General features: G+C 43.1%; 1 protein-coding gene across 1 annotated transcript in view; it reads left to right on the forward strand.

Annotated features, from left to right (window-relative positions):
* The first annotated feature begins 8,839 nt into the window (after window positions 1–8,839).
* The window catches only part of LOC122687096 (ATP-binding cassette sub-family C member 4-like), an 860,243-nt gene continuing 853,902 nt past the window's right edge, over window positions 8,840–15,180 (forward strand). Inside the window, exons 1-3 of the mRNA XM_043892534.1 lie at window positions 8,840–9,334; window positions 13,828–13,938; window positions 14,480–14,600. Of these exons, the coding sequence (XP_043748469.1) occupies window positions 9,261–9,334; window positions 13,828–13,938; window positions 14,480–14,600 (306 nt within the window). The 5' untranslated portion in view covers window positions 8,840–9,260. The remainder of the gene's footprint in view (window positions 9,335–13,827; window positions 13,939–14,479; window positions 14,601–15,180) is intronic.

Genomic DNA, 15,180 nt, shown 5'->3' on the forward strand with positions numbered 1-15,180 from the left:
CTGCCTGCAATGCAGGAGACCTGGGTTCGATCCCTGGGTCGGGAAGATCCCCTGCAGAAGGAAATGGCAACCCACTCCAGTATTCTTGCCTGGAGAATCCCATGGAGGGAGAAGCCTGGTGGGTCCACAGGTCGAAAAGAGTCGGACACGACTGAGCCATTTCACTTCACTTCGCTTCAGTCCTTGAAGGGACTGATAGGATTTAGGTGGGCAGAAAAAAGAAGAAAAAAGAATACCCTAGAGGGTTAGACTCTGGTTAACCAGTTTTCCTCTAGGCAAGGCTTCTTAAGAGGATTGAGTGTTCTGGTCTATTTCAAATTGGCTACTCCCATCCCCCCACTCCCAACAGGAAGGCTGAGGGGATTTTCCCTGGCATTTCCTGTAGGATCCTGGTGAAGCTCCTGGAGGTAAATCTCACAATATTGTGAGTCCGCCTATGACTGGGTCCCCTGGAGTTTTTACTCTCAGATTGTTCACAATAAGCCTCCCGCAGTTTGTCAGTTAGGGCTCTGGTTTCCTCCCCAAGCGCAGGTTCCCGTGGTGGTTTCACCCTGAGGAAGCCTCAACTTCCTCTGTTCACCGTGGGCCTCCCCAGTCTCGGGGGTGGCAGTTTGCCTCCTCTGACAGATGCAAGAGCAGGTCTCCCTTTCCTTTTTTTTTTTTTTTTTTTTAAAATCTACACTCACCTAAGTTATCTTATCCAATACCATGGATTTTTTTAAATCTTTTTTTTTTTACCTTTTTTTTTTTTTGGCTCCCAGGTTTGCAGAAGACTGACTCCCTGGCTTTGGCTAAGTTTCTCCTCTGAGCAGCTTTCTTCACGATCCAATTTAAATCAGGGCTTGTCAGCCATCTCCAGTCACTCTCACTTCCTGTTCTTCATATTCCTCATCAAACCTGATATTATCTTGTTCATCCATTTACTTTTTTACCATCTATCTCCCACTACTTCTGTAAACACTGTGAGAAGATAAACCTTACATATCTTGTAGGCTGTTGATTCCTAGTGCTTTGAAGGGTAGATGTATGGTAGATGTTCAAAAGCACTTGTTTAAAAATAATTCATAATTTGTTCAATCATGTTGCTATTGCTAAACTTAGAAGTTAGGATATTTCTAAATCCTATTACAATTTAATAATAACCACTGCTCTGAGAAAATTTGTATATAAATGAAATTGTGCATAAATAGTTTTCTATAAATGACTTTTTTCCTTTATCATCTTGTAAGTAAAAATCCTATTGAGTCAAAGAAGATGAACATTTTTAAGGCTCTTAATAGATAGTCCAATTATGTTCTGAAAAGGCTTTTCTAATTTATAGTTTACCAATAGTAGATTACACTGCCTGTCACACTTTTCATTAGCATGGGGTATTCTGGTTTTTAAAGAGTGTTGCTAATTTAATAGGTGAAAATGAATATATTTATATGTTTATATTATTTGTATTATTTTGCTGCAATTTCCTTTTTACCTATTCCTTTTCTAGATTGTTAGCCTAATGAAAGCAGAGTTTTCATCTTTTTAAGTATATTATTTTCTAAGGACACCCTTATCAACTCTTGCAGTTTCTGGACAACTCATCTCAGTAATGGACTAGTTTTCCAAAAGACTGAAAACAAAATAATTGCAGCTCTCAGTATTATTATGATATCTCAATGTTGTTGTTTAGTCACTCAGTCATCCTCTTTGTGACCACATGGACCTGCCTGCCAGACCCCTCTGTCCATGGGATTTCCCAGGCAAGAATACTGGAGTGGGTTGCCATTTCCTTCTCCAGGGGATCTTCGTGACCCAGGGATTGAACCTGGGTCTCCTGATTGGCAAACAGATTCTTTACCACTGAGCCCCCAGGGAAGCCATTGACCCGAATTGAGAAGTTTTGCTTAATTTTTTACCTCCGGGCTCTATATGATAGTGAAATGATGCAGATATGACTGAGGGCCAGTGGGAAGTGACATGAGAACTCATCACTAACAACAAAGTTCTGAAATGTGAGTGTGACTTCTTTCCATGAATTAAATCACATTTGAAATTTGTATACTAACATGACCCTTACTTATTTGCTTTCTTGAGTGGGAGAGAAATTTTTGGTGCTAAAGCCTTTCCACTGGTTACAGCCATGCTATCCACGGAAATATATAGTGAACCACATCTGTAAATTTAAATTGGTAGTAGCCATGTGAAGAAGTTAAAAGGGACAAATAATATTAGTAAGATTTTTAAACCAATGTGTCAAAAATACTATATCAACATGTAATAAATGCAAAAAAATCATTGAGACAAAAGAGAGTTTTACGCCGTCTTTGAAATCAGTGTTGTATTGTACAGTTAAAGCATACCTCAGTTTGGACCAGATGCATTTTGTCATGTGAATAGTGCTACTGCATTAATATTATAAACCCAAGGTTTATAATATTAAAAAGGGTTTTCATATGTTCGAGGAGGGAGTGGATATAGTTTTCAATACTTGGAATAATGTTCCTCATAGGTTTCATAGTTTCGGTTCCCCAGTCACAGACTTTGAGGCAAACATTTGAGTGAAAGTGGTTTATTTTAGAAGTGATCCTAGGAAAACACATGTGGGGAGTGGAGAAGTGAGATAAACAAGGGAAGGAAACCAATAAAATGTGTGTCAGCAAGAAAGTTACTGCTTTTGTAACTTGGCTCCTTCTGGGGTCACCCTGGTAGACAGAATTATTCCAACCCACAGGTAAGGACATTGGTTATCTATGCACTCCCCATCCATCACTGATTAAGGGTTGAATCCAAGGTTTTTGGCTTGCTTTGCATATGGCCCCAGTGTGCTTCCATAGCTAGAAAGAGGACCTAAGTGGAGAGCTGCAGATAAGCAGTGAGCTCCTTAGTCCTGGACAAGAGTCAGTGGAATTGAGCTGGAAAGTGACAGCTTCTGCTCCAGCAGGTCACACCATCCAAGGAGGGATCCTGTTAGCCTCAGGAGCCCTAGGGACTTGATGTCACTGAGACTGTGCTTTATACCACTCTTCCTGTTCACTTATGTATCCCTAGCTCCTGGAATAGTAGGTGTTTAATAAATAGTTATTGTATGACTTTCCCTGAGTGCCTGCTTTATTCTTTCAGGCTCTCTATGTAAATGGGGCACATGGTTACCAGGGGTCATGTCCTTAAAACTCCCTCATCAGAAAGGAAAGAGAGGTTTTCGCTTTCTAGCTCCAGCAAAAAACAAAACAAAAATCACCCCCACCTCCCCCATCCCCACCACCACCACTCAACATTCTCAAGGAAGAATCCAGTTGGTCTGGTTAGCCATGAGGTTATCTTTGGTCCAAGCCCTTTGGGCATGGACATGGCATATTATGATTGGCTTGATTTCAGCTGGGTGCCCACTCCTGAGTTTACAGAGATGGATATATTACTAGGAGGAGTGATAGAGAAATTGTCACTATATTCAGAGCTATGGATACCCACAGGATTATGTTTAAATTGTGAATCCCATTTTCCTCTATGTCTTGGTTGAAAATGCTTGAGGACCAGCCTTATCTCAGCTGAAACATTTTAGTACTGCTCTTATACCTGCTGCAGATTTAACACTTAAAGCTTTGACTATTTGACAGAGATCCTGTAGACCAGTCATCTTCAACCTTTTTGGAACCAGGGACCAGTTTCATGGAAGACAATTTTTCCACAGACCAGGGAGAGTGGGATGATTTCGAGATGACTCACTTTATTTTATGTGCACTTTATTTCTATTATTATTACATTGTGATATATAATGAAATAATTATACAACTCATGATACTGCAGAATCAGGGACCCTGAGCTTGTTTTTCTACAACTAGATGGTCTCCTCCAGGGGTGATGGGAGAAAGTGACACCCGAAGTATGTTGCTTATGTCCAGTTGACTTTGTGATCTTGTTTTGGTTGCTGTCACTGCAGAAAACCTTGCCTTACAAAGATAGCTTTTTGGAAGTGGAAGCAGGCTTTTCAGTGCTTTGTGGCAATCTCTGCCACAGAGAAAATCCTGTGGCAGGATATTTTGCCTTGACTGTAAACTAACGCGTATAGAAATTTGAAGTTGTCTCAAACATAGTTTTTAGGTCATCATCATTTACAGTCTCAAGAATCTGATCCTCTTTCTAGCATGAACAAAGTCGATTCGCCTGGCTTATTCACAGATGGGTCACAATCCATTCCTTCCCAGATCAAGAGTCTTTTGTGGTTGGGATATAATGCTCAAACTCGTTAGAAAGCTGAGATAGGTGATCACATACCAGCTGGGAGAAAGAAGTCCTTGGCTCAGTCTTTTTCAAAATCTCTACTAATATCTGAAACATGTCAAAAATCTCAATGCTCACTTGTCACCCCCATACATCCAGTTTGGCATTGAATGCAGCCTCTTTAGTTTGTTGGGTAGCTGGTTGCCGTATATCTGTGTTGCTATGAACCCATAATTGAAGTAGAACTCTCGATATTTTATATTAAATGAAGATTCCTTTTTGTTGGCTGTCTTAGAATCCTTTGCTGTCTCATCATTGGGTCTCTCCCTCTTATCAAAGAAGCTCTCCAGCTATGTTTGTTTTTCATTTTGGTAAAGTTAGCTGTGGGCTTACCAAAACTGTGATGGAGACAAGTGTGCAGTGCAGAAAAGAGCCACTGATGGAAGTGGTAAATAATGGGCAGGCCTTGTGTACACTAAAATTAGTCGGATTCTAACTGAAAGCCTATCATGAGATGCAGCTGTGCAACTGAAGTACATCAACTCATGTGCTCCTGTAGAGCCTGCCAGCAGATGCAGCTTGTCACTTGCCGCTCACTGAAAGGGTTTTGATCTGGGTCTGCAAGCAATTGCCTTATTATGGTATCTGTGCCTTCAACCTCTCTGCTCATGATAATCTGTGTTCGCAGGTGCTCCCTAGTGCTAGCATTATCCCTTCAGCTTCACTTCAGATCATCAGGCACTGGAGTCTCATAAGGAATGTGTTAGGAAAAACGCCGCGGGAGGAAAAAAGCCGCCTCTAAGGACCGGTGGTAAAGGCCTTTTATTAAGTGTCGCTCTCGGGCAGAACTCCCGGGGGCTGGTGAGTGAGGAGACAAAGGGAGTCTGCAAGGTATGAGGGGTGGGGAGGGGTTTGATAGTCCGGGCAGGCATCCAGGCCACGTCTTTTCATATAAGGAAGAAAGCACGGGCTACAGCGGTGGTCAGTGTCCGAGGGCTTTATGTTGGTACCTGATTGGGCCAGGCTGCAGGGGGCCAGCCCCTGGAAGTTTAGCCAGCCTCCGGAATTTGCCTTGCAGCACTTTCCCGGGGGCATGCCCCGACCTTTCAGAATGCTCAACCTAGATCCCTCGCGTGTGCAGTTCACAATAAGGTTTGTGGTTCTATGAGAATCTGATGCTGCTGCTGGTCTGACAGGAGGTAGAGCTCGGGTGGTAATGCGAGTGATGAGTGGAGTGGCTGTAAATACTGATCAAGCCTCTCTTCCTTGTCCATCACTCACCTCTTACTATGTGGCCTGGTTCCTAACCGGCCACAGATCAGTGGTTGAGGACCGCTTCTGTAGACCATATAATAATTTATAGTTTACATAGATACAGATTTCCATCACGTATCCCTGAGATTTGTTTGTTGGACTTGATGATTCAAGTCCAACAAGATTGAATTTCTCCTAAGATATTGTTTTGTCCTCCTCACTAGAGTCAATGGCTGTCTTCATTAACTCAGCATAATATAGTCAATGTTCATCTGCTTTGTGGCATACAGCAGTGTATCTATCTTGACAAATCATATCCTATTGCATGTAATTCCAGATTTCATTTACTCATTCATAAGGTGGTGTACACTTGCTTCCTCCAAGCCCTAACACCTTTACCTCTGTATGAATAATGGTGCTATAACATTTGTAACTAAGTTTTCAAGTGGACATATGTTTTCATTTATCTTGGATACATAACTATGACAAGAATTTCTGGGTTATGTGGTAACTTTGTGATTGTACCATTTTACATTCCCACCAGCAGTATATGAGGATTCTGGTTTCTCTGCATCCTCTCCATCACTTGTTATTGCTCCTTTAGTCATAGTATTGAACCATTTCAGATCAGTAAACAAGTGCAGATAGAGGTCTTATGACATCTCCCCCGTTTGTAAGCTCTGTGTCTGGCCTATTGGTCCTGCACCTGAAAGGCATTCACGGAACATCTGTTCAAAACAAAGTTTTATTTGTATGTTGTTTTAGGTTTTAGTTTTTAGAAAATGCTTTCACAAATTCTGAGGCTCACAGAAACCCTGTAGGAAGTAGGATGAGTGAAGTATATGGTCCTCTGGCTCTAGAGCCACTCTTCTCTGAACAATTTAACACTGGATTTCAACATTTATTCTTAACATCGTATTAGTTTATGTTCAGAAAAGAATGCTAAAAAGTTTCAAAAAAATCTTAGTTTTAAAAAATACAGCAGAAGCTGAAGGGACTGAGTGTATTTGACAGTTTGGAGATGATAACTATGGTCCTGAGATAGTTGGAACTGGAGAAAACAGTCTGGGGAGTTGTGACAAGGGAAGTCACCAGACTTCCAACTTCAGCAAGCAATTTCTTCATCTTTGAAGTAGAACTAGTAGCTGAACATTTATAGGGATGGAAAATGTAGAGAATTTCAAAGACAACTGGAAATTAGGTGAGGAGTGATTATTTAGATTGTAGATTGCATTATCTGAGAAAGGGTTAACACCAGAAAGATGGGTAATTGAAAACTGACAATTTTTAGCTCTGTCTTCCTTTTTGCAATAGAAAATTTCAAACATGCATGAAAATCAAGAAAATAGTATAATAAACCACCATCCTGCCCATCAATAGAAAATAATCAACATATTGCCATTGTTCATGTTTGAGTTATAAAAAATGTTTGACTACATTAAGGACTTCTTTAAAATTGATTTCTCCTCCAGCTTTATTGAGGTCTAATTGACAATCAAAAATTGTATATATTTAGATGTACAACTTGATGACTTGACATACATACACACTGAAATGCTCATCATACCAAGCCAATCATTATATCTGTCACTTCACATCTTAATCATTTAGATTTTTTTTTCTCTTTTATGTTGAGAACCCCCAAGCTCTACTCTCTGAGCAAATGAAAAGGACACAGTACAGAATTGTCAATTGTAGCCACATTGTCATACCCCAGTTCTGCAGGATATATTCATCTTGCATAACTGAAGCTAAAAGTCATTATTAATAACACTGTTTTAGCCAGGGTGCATGGAAAATTATCAAAGAATAATGAGATGATCTTGGTGTAAGTCCCACAAACTTTGATCTTTCTTCATCTAGAATGAAAGGGAAGAAAAGCTGCTGAGCTGGTAAGGCAGCCACACAAATAACTTATCACTTATGAGTGAGGGCCCAAGATTTTGTTCTCAGTCCTACAGTCATTGATTCATTCAGATGGCATATTCTTGGCACTTTTCACACACTGACCATCCACCAGTGGGACAGTCATGCTGGACTTGGACTTGAATCCAAATCAAGATTCATCATTTACTGATTCGAAGACCTTGGAGAAGTGCTGTCTTTGAGCCTCATTTTTCTCATCTGTAAAACAAATAACACCTCCTTGAATAGGGCATAGTTTGAGTTAAAAGTGAAGTAAGTTCCCCACAAATGCACATAACCTGTGTTCTATAACATATGCCACTGTTACATGTTTGAGTTATAAAAAAATGTTTGAATATGTTAAGGATTTTGTTAAAATAGATTTCTCCTCCAGCTTTATTGAGCTGAGCTCATGATGAAAGAAATCATAAGGCAATCTCTCTGTTCCAAATTCCCCTTGTAAGAGGGCAGCAAAAAAACTCATGAGTCCCCCCACAATGTAACCTGTGAGATGCAAGACATCTCACATGTTGTGGAGATTTCTAATGACAGCATGAATTCATCTTTTGAAATCATTTGAAGTCTTCTAATCTTCTGTTACATTTCTCTAAGTCCTGCAGCTCTATAACCATAATCTGTTCTAAACCCTGTTCTTGGCCATCGTCAAATGTTTGGTGCCTGGTTTGTATTGGCCAAACCACGGTCTTGTGCCAAATGTACATTGAGGTGAAACAAACTGAAAAGTTGGAGTTCTGAGCAGAGATGGGTTCATTGTAAGAGTCAAGCAAGGACTACAGGATATTCATGCTCAGAAGGCTGGAACTCCCCAGTGGATTCCAGGGGAGGATTTTTAAAGGCAAGCTGAGGGAAAGAGTCCAGGTTACTTGATTATCTCATGCACTGTTCTGCTTGATGTTGGGGAGCAGGGTAATGTAACAGGGGTTATCATCATAAATCCTTAGGTTCCAGTTTATCCTGGTCATCATGCAGTTAAATTCATCCACCTGGTGGACTTTTTATCATCTGCAAAATAACTCAGGAGTGTGCACCAGATCCTGTTATAAAGATTCTGTGACTGCTGTATGGCTAATCTATTGATGAAGTTTTTTTATTATTACATCTTCACATTCTTCTAATCATCCTTGAGCCAGCCTTTTGTGACTCAGAGGAAGCCTGGGAGACTGAAGCTTTTCTACACACAAGAGACAGGCAGAGGGCATGTGGTGGGGGTAGGGTCTATCCCAGGAAGTTCCTTCAGGGTCCTGCTCCATTCCAGTTGGAGACCTTCCCGCAGTGCCCTTGTTTGGTCCTGAGGAGGGCAGCGTGCCCGGAGGGCGGGCTGCTATCTCCTTCTGCCAGCTTTTTCCTGGTTTCCTCTGCAGCCCATGGGGAGCCTCTGAGCAGCAGAGATGGGCGGGGCTAAGCCTCCCTTCTCCACCTTCTGGGTGAGTGCCTGGACTCAGAGCAGGAACTTCCACAGAATTTGCAGCCAGGTGAGCTCCAGGAAGCTGGGCTGGTTGTGCCCAGCAGTCAGCCTGCCTGCCTTCATCAAAGAGCTGGTAGCTTTGCCTCCCACCTGCGTGGGGCTTCTGGAAGCGTCTACCTGGGTGTCCCTTGGTCCTGCAGCCGCAAACATCGCACACTGCATCCATCCTATGCCTGTGGCAGACCTGCACAGAGCAGGTGCCTCAAAAGTGGACCCTGGAAGCTGCTCAGTCCTGGGAGGTGGGAGCTGGCGCACAAAGGGCACTCCACTCTCAGAAGAAGGTGTTCTCAGGCTCCCGCCCAGTGGACCTGCGGGGTGGTCAGTCTCCAGCATTCACGCCGGCGCCTCCAGGAGCAGCAGGAGCCCCACCGCCACCTAAGCAGGACGACCCTGGTCTGTGTCCGCCTTGGCCGGCAAGATGCTGCCCGTGTCCCCGGAGGTGAAGAGCAACCCGCTACAGAAGGCGAACTTCTGCTCACGCCTCTTTGTCTGGTGAGTGCCCCGTCTGAGTGGTGACAGTCCCTGCGGGCACCTGCCTGACACTGCCAGCTTCTGTTGGGGACCAAGGGACAAGGAGAGGGTGCGCGCCTGGGGCCGGTGGAAGTAGGGCTTGGAAGAGGTAGAGCTTCTCTCTAGCTCAGAGAAGCAGTACATGGTCTTGATGTAGATGGTCCTGCACAGGAGTCCTATGGTCCTGAAACCACTGAAGGATCCCTGAGATGGGAGGAAAAAAGGATGAAAAATGCTGCAGTGCTGAAGCTCTTAAATGATGTCTTCATCTAATAGTTAGGACTACAGAAAGGCAGGCCTGAACCTTTGGACTTTAATCACACTTGGTTGATTAGTAATCTTTTGTTTCTCGACCCTAACTCATTCATCTTTCCCACAAATTCTGATACTTCTTTTATGGGACAGCCTAGGGGATCCCCAGGGGGATGGCAGCTTCTATGCTTGTTTTGATGGTGATATATTCAGTGTATGTGGCTACATCTCTTGGCTATTTGATGGCCCTTAAGGAAAGAGGGTCCTAGAAGAAGGAATATGTGTGTGGTTACCATAAATAATAACAAAATAGACAAATGTCTCTTTAAATTCATGTAGAGCAAGAAACTCTCAATGCACATTGTTTGTTGATTTTGAAAGTGTGTGTGCATAGAAATGGAAGGTGAGGACTTTGATTTTGCTTGGCACCCATTTCCAGTTTTCCTGCTGGAGAGGAAGGAGCTATTACCTCTTATTTCACACCTAAAGACATTGAAGCATAGAGGTTGAGTAGGTTGCCTACCATCACACAGCTAGTAAGCAGTGGAGTGGAATTTCAAGTCAGGCTGTCTGGTTCTAGAGTCTACGTGTCTTGTGTATGTAACTGCTGTGCTTATCACAGACTTGGTTGCCTGGTTTTGTGCCCAGATCCTAGCCCAGATTGAGACCCCTTATCATGACTGGGGAGTATCTTTCTCTACTCAGATTCCCACAACCAATAAGTAAACAGATGGTGAGAATGGTAGAGCGCAAGCTTTGCTCAATGACCAAAGAATGGAGAGAAGGAGACTTAGTTTGCAAATAACCCCTCAGCCCATTTTGGGCTGAGACAATCTAGAAGGGCTGAAGCAAATGGAAGGGAATCAGGTTAAGAGAGGGAGGAATATTCATGGTTTATGCAAGAACGGGGTGTGATTTGGACCTGAAATTAAGACAACACTCCTTTTTAGTCCCTGTATGAGCTCTTCACTTTGTTGTCATAGCCACTGTCAACTGTAGTGGTCCTGGTGGGTGTGTCATTTAGCAGCTAATATATTACAGTGAATGTGTAACGATGCTCTGTGTCTACTGGAGGTTAGGTCTTCTGCCATTTGGGTCCTGGCTAGTTCTAATCAGTTCTTATTTTTCTCTTTCCTTTTATGATTGAGTCTGAAACTCAGATAAGAGCAGTTGGTTTCCATTTGAGAAAGGGGCAGGGATATAATTTTGGGGCAACAGCCTTTCCTTTTTACTGCTGCTCGTTCCTGATGGAGTCTAAAGGGGCAAAGGTTGGTCTTCTGATACTGCTTCCTGCTAAGGTTGGGCGCTGTTGTATGCTGGGTTAGAGGATCAGAATTTTCCTGATTCAATCAAAATGAATCTCATTGTCACCAAGCTAGAATCCCAGTTTCCCATAGCCCTGGGTAAAGACAATCTGCCGCTTGATTGTCTCAGTTCTCCAAGAGATAAAACTAATGAGGCAATTGAGGAATCACGGAACAAAGAGCAGGAGAAGGAGAGTAATTGTAGGGATTCTAAGAATGGCCTTAGAAGCCCAAGGAAGCTGGGAATCCTTCTTTTGAAACTGTTACAAGTTTGTTCAGTCAGGCCATTCTTGTTCTGAGTATTTAGCCAAGTGGCCTGTCTATTAAAAAAAATTCTGTTTATTGAAGTATAGTTAATTTACAAGTAAGTCAATTATACATATATCCACTTTTTAAAAAAGATTTTTTTTCTTTAAAAAAAGAAAAATAAAGGCTATTACTGAGTATTTAGTAGAGTTCCCTCTGCTATACAGTAGGTTCTTATTACTTATTTATTTTATATATTCTTCCCTGGTGACTCAGACAGTAGAGAATCCAGCTGCAGTGCAGGAGACCTGGGTTTAGATCTGTGTGTTGAGAAGATCCCCTGGAGAAGGAAATGGCAACCCACTCCAGTATTCTTGCCTGGGGAATCCCAGGAACAGAGGAGCTTACCGAGCTACAGTTCATGGGGTCACAAAGAGTCAGACACGAATACAGTAGTTTATATATGTCAGTACCAGTCTCCCAATTGTCCCTTCTTCCCTTACCCCCTGGTAAGCATAAGTTCGTTGTCTACATCTGTAACTCTATTTCTGTTTGGTAGGTAAGTTCATTTGTACTGTTTTTTTAAAGATTCCATGTATAAGTGATTCCATATGATATCTGTCTTTGTCTGCAAGCGGCTTTCTCTGGCAGTTGGGATGCCCTCTCTTCTTTCTGACCACTTGTGTTAATATAGAAACAACAGGAAATGGTTGCTGGGGCACAAATCCCCCCTTGATCAGCCAGGAGGTAATCAAGAGCTTTGGGGTGGTCAAGTTTCATGTCATGCCAGAGGGTCCAGTGTGATTTTATCATTCTAAGGTTAGAACTGGTTTCTCTACTTACCCAGGCCAGTCTCTGACTGACTTTTATATATATATATATACACACACACACACACACACATATATAGGCATATACATACATATATATGTATGTATATATATACATATGACTTATATATATATATAAGTATATATATGCATATATGTATGCATATGTATATACATATACATACAATTAGGTATTATAAATTGTTTCTCATGCTAAGCTCACTAGGGATCCTACAAGAGAGACAACTGCTATTACCAGCCCAGCTCCCCTCCTGATTAGATGAATGGCCCCCTTTGATTCACAGGTTGTGCGAGTGTAATTAAAATCTGAATGTAACCTTGATCTGGGTGTGAACAACCTAGAGCTCAGTGTCCCCTGGTAGAGTTTTCTTGGAGACAGTTGATGGCCCAACATGGGTGGCCCTTGCCATAGGGGCCTCAAGGAATAAACATCTCCCAGGGGTGCACACACTGTCTTTGGGTTTTCTTGAGTCACAATTAGGTTCATGGTGGTGCCCTTCCATCCAGGGTACTTGCTGCATGGCCAGACCCCTCCATGTTTGGTATGATCCTGTCCCCAGAGCCCTTAAGCATGGTAACTATCTATAGTTGCCCATGCCTGTAGGTGGAGGGCTCATAGTGAACAGTTGGTTGGACCCCCAGGAAACACGGATTTAACTAACACATATGCCTTTGCAGGGGTGTGGTGGCAGTGGGGGCAACCTTGATGTCCCCGGGCAGAAGCCTGCGCGTGGAGGAATTAAATCTAGTTTGGTGATGCAGTCAGCTGTTAGTGGAGTTCCCTGAAAGTCTGGTGGACTATATTTATTCCCCAACTGAGGCTGATGGTGACAGATCCAACAGTCAGTAAAACTCCAGCCCTTTTGGATGTTTGAATGTTACTTTTTAAAATAAATGGATCTGCCAGGGAGTGATAGCAAGGAGGACCATAAGAAGAATCAACTGTGCATTTTTTTTTTCAACTGTGCATTTTAGTTGGGAAGGTGTTACTTATCTTTAGAATGACTTCAGGAGGCTGGGGTCAGCAAGAGGCTCACATGAGTGTTCTGGCTGAGGGGAGTCTGACAGGACTGTAAGGAAGTCAGGGTCCAGAGCCTGTTAGACTCAGGGTGTTGTGTCCATAAGATAATACCCTGTAAAAATCCCTCTGTGCTGACAGCTGATCTAAGGAGATCTTGACGTCAAGGTTGAAACCGCTTTGAATATGACTGGTGCTAAGACACGTCAGTCATATCCGACTCTTTGTGACCCCATGGACTGTAGCCCACCAGGCTCCCCTGTCCATGGGATTTTCCAGGCATGAATACTGGAGTGGGTTGTTATTTCCTTCTCCAGGGGATCTTCCCAACCTAGGGATAGAACCAGCATCTCTTACATCTCCTGGGTTAGCAAACGGGTTCTTTACCACTAGCGCTACCTAGGTATCCTTGAATCTGATACAGTTCAGAAGATTTAAGTCCTCAGTAATACAGGGACATATTTGCATCCTTACCCACAATGGGCTTTCAGCTCTATTCTGCTTGCCTGAAACACTGTTACTTTATTTTCATTTCTAGATATATTTTTTCCTTAATAATTAAAGCAGACATACAATGTATGTTCAGTAGGCCACAAATAGCCTGCTTTAATTGTTATACCATGTATAAGCCAGCATGACTTTCCTATACCTAGAATGTATGTGTGTAAGCACATGTCTAATTTCCCCTGGTATCTTTATATATTTAAAATGTAGACTTTTTTTTAAACAATGTCCATGAATGTAGGTTTCTAATTAGAGATGTGTAATTTGGATGTATGTTACTCTCCTTTTAATGTTAAACAGGTGGCTAAACCCCTTGTTTAAAATTGGTCACAAACGGAAATTAGAACCAGATGACATGTACTCGGTGCTTCCGGAAGATCGCTCCCAGCGCCTTGGAGAAGAGCTGCAAGGGTGAGCACAGACATCAGGGAGACGGGAGGGAGAGTGAGAATTTCCATGTGGGGCTAAAGGTGTGGGGGAAGCTTTGCCTTCCTCTGGGTTCTTCTGAGACTCCTCTCCTGACTCTGCACACTCACCCCGCTCAGACTGACTCCGGGCTTAGCCCACTTTGGAGGCTGGGGGAGCCCATGTTCCCTGTGCATCTGTGGACGTGGAGGGAGCCCGCAGCCATGGCCCTGGAGGCCAAGCTCTGTCCCTGAAGGTGGGGCCCCTGGAGGAGGGTGTCTGCCCTCCTGAGCTGCTCATGACATGTGAATCCAGCAAATCTCTGCAGGAACTTGTTTCCAGAATCTGGGACTTTTCCCTCAAGGCCTGTTTCCCTGGTGCTTCAGAGTCTGCACCGCTCATCTTTCAGGAGCCCTGTGAGCAGTTCGCCAGCATCTATGGGGCCCCACAGAGCGCCCTGTAATGAAGGCTCCTCTCCCACTCCGCCCTCCCCCGTTTCCCTGTGGTGGACACGCTGCTCTTCACTGTGCTTTGTTTCTCGTCGCAGGTACTGGGATCAGGAAGTTAAGAGAGCCCAGAAAGACGCACAGGAGCCTTCCTTAATGAAAGCAATCATAAAGTGTTACTGGAAATCCTATTTAATTTGGGGAGTGTTTACATTTCTTGAGGTAAAAGATTTTCATACTGTGCGTTGCTTTTTGGTGTATGTATCTCCGTACTAAGATGGATGGGACGGGTGGGGAGAGAGGCCAGTAGTCTAAGGTCTGAGGATGAACCCTCACGGAAACATGATAAAGCTCAGAGGTTGTATTTATCTTTAGAATGGCAAGGACTGGACAACCAGGGGTTACTATTATGGCCTTAAATAAAAGACATTTTATATTATGCTAGAAAGTTCCTGGTGCTCAGTATAAACGCTGACTGATCTTTGACCAAAAGAAGATTCCAGCAGCCTCAGGCAATATGTGCTCTGTGATTTAGAGGAAGGTAATTTGGACCTGAGCCCAGAATAAAGTACATTTTATGGCCCTTTTGTTATAGTTTAACAAGGTAAACATTGTTACCTTGACCAGGTCACATCTGATAAATGCTTTTCTAAGAAGATACCATCACCTCTCCTCCACCAGGGGAACAGAACCCAGAGCCCTGTGTCTAGACTGTAGCCTCCCAAAACTCCTAAGAGCACACCTATCCCCAGGCTGCCCCCTTCCCCATGGGCTGACACTGTGAGCCAAAATCCTCATGGGG

Source organism: Cervus elaphus, chromosome 30 (assembly GCF_910594005.1).
Source record: "Cervus elaphus chromosome 30, mCerEla1.1, whole genome shotgun sequence".
Lineage (NCBI taxonomy): Eukaryota > Metazoa > Chordata > Mammalia > Artiodactyla > Cervidae > Cervus > Cervus elaphus.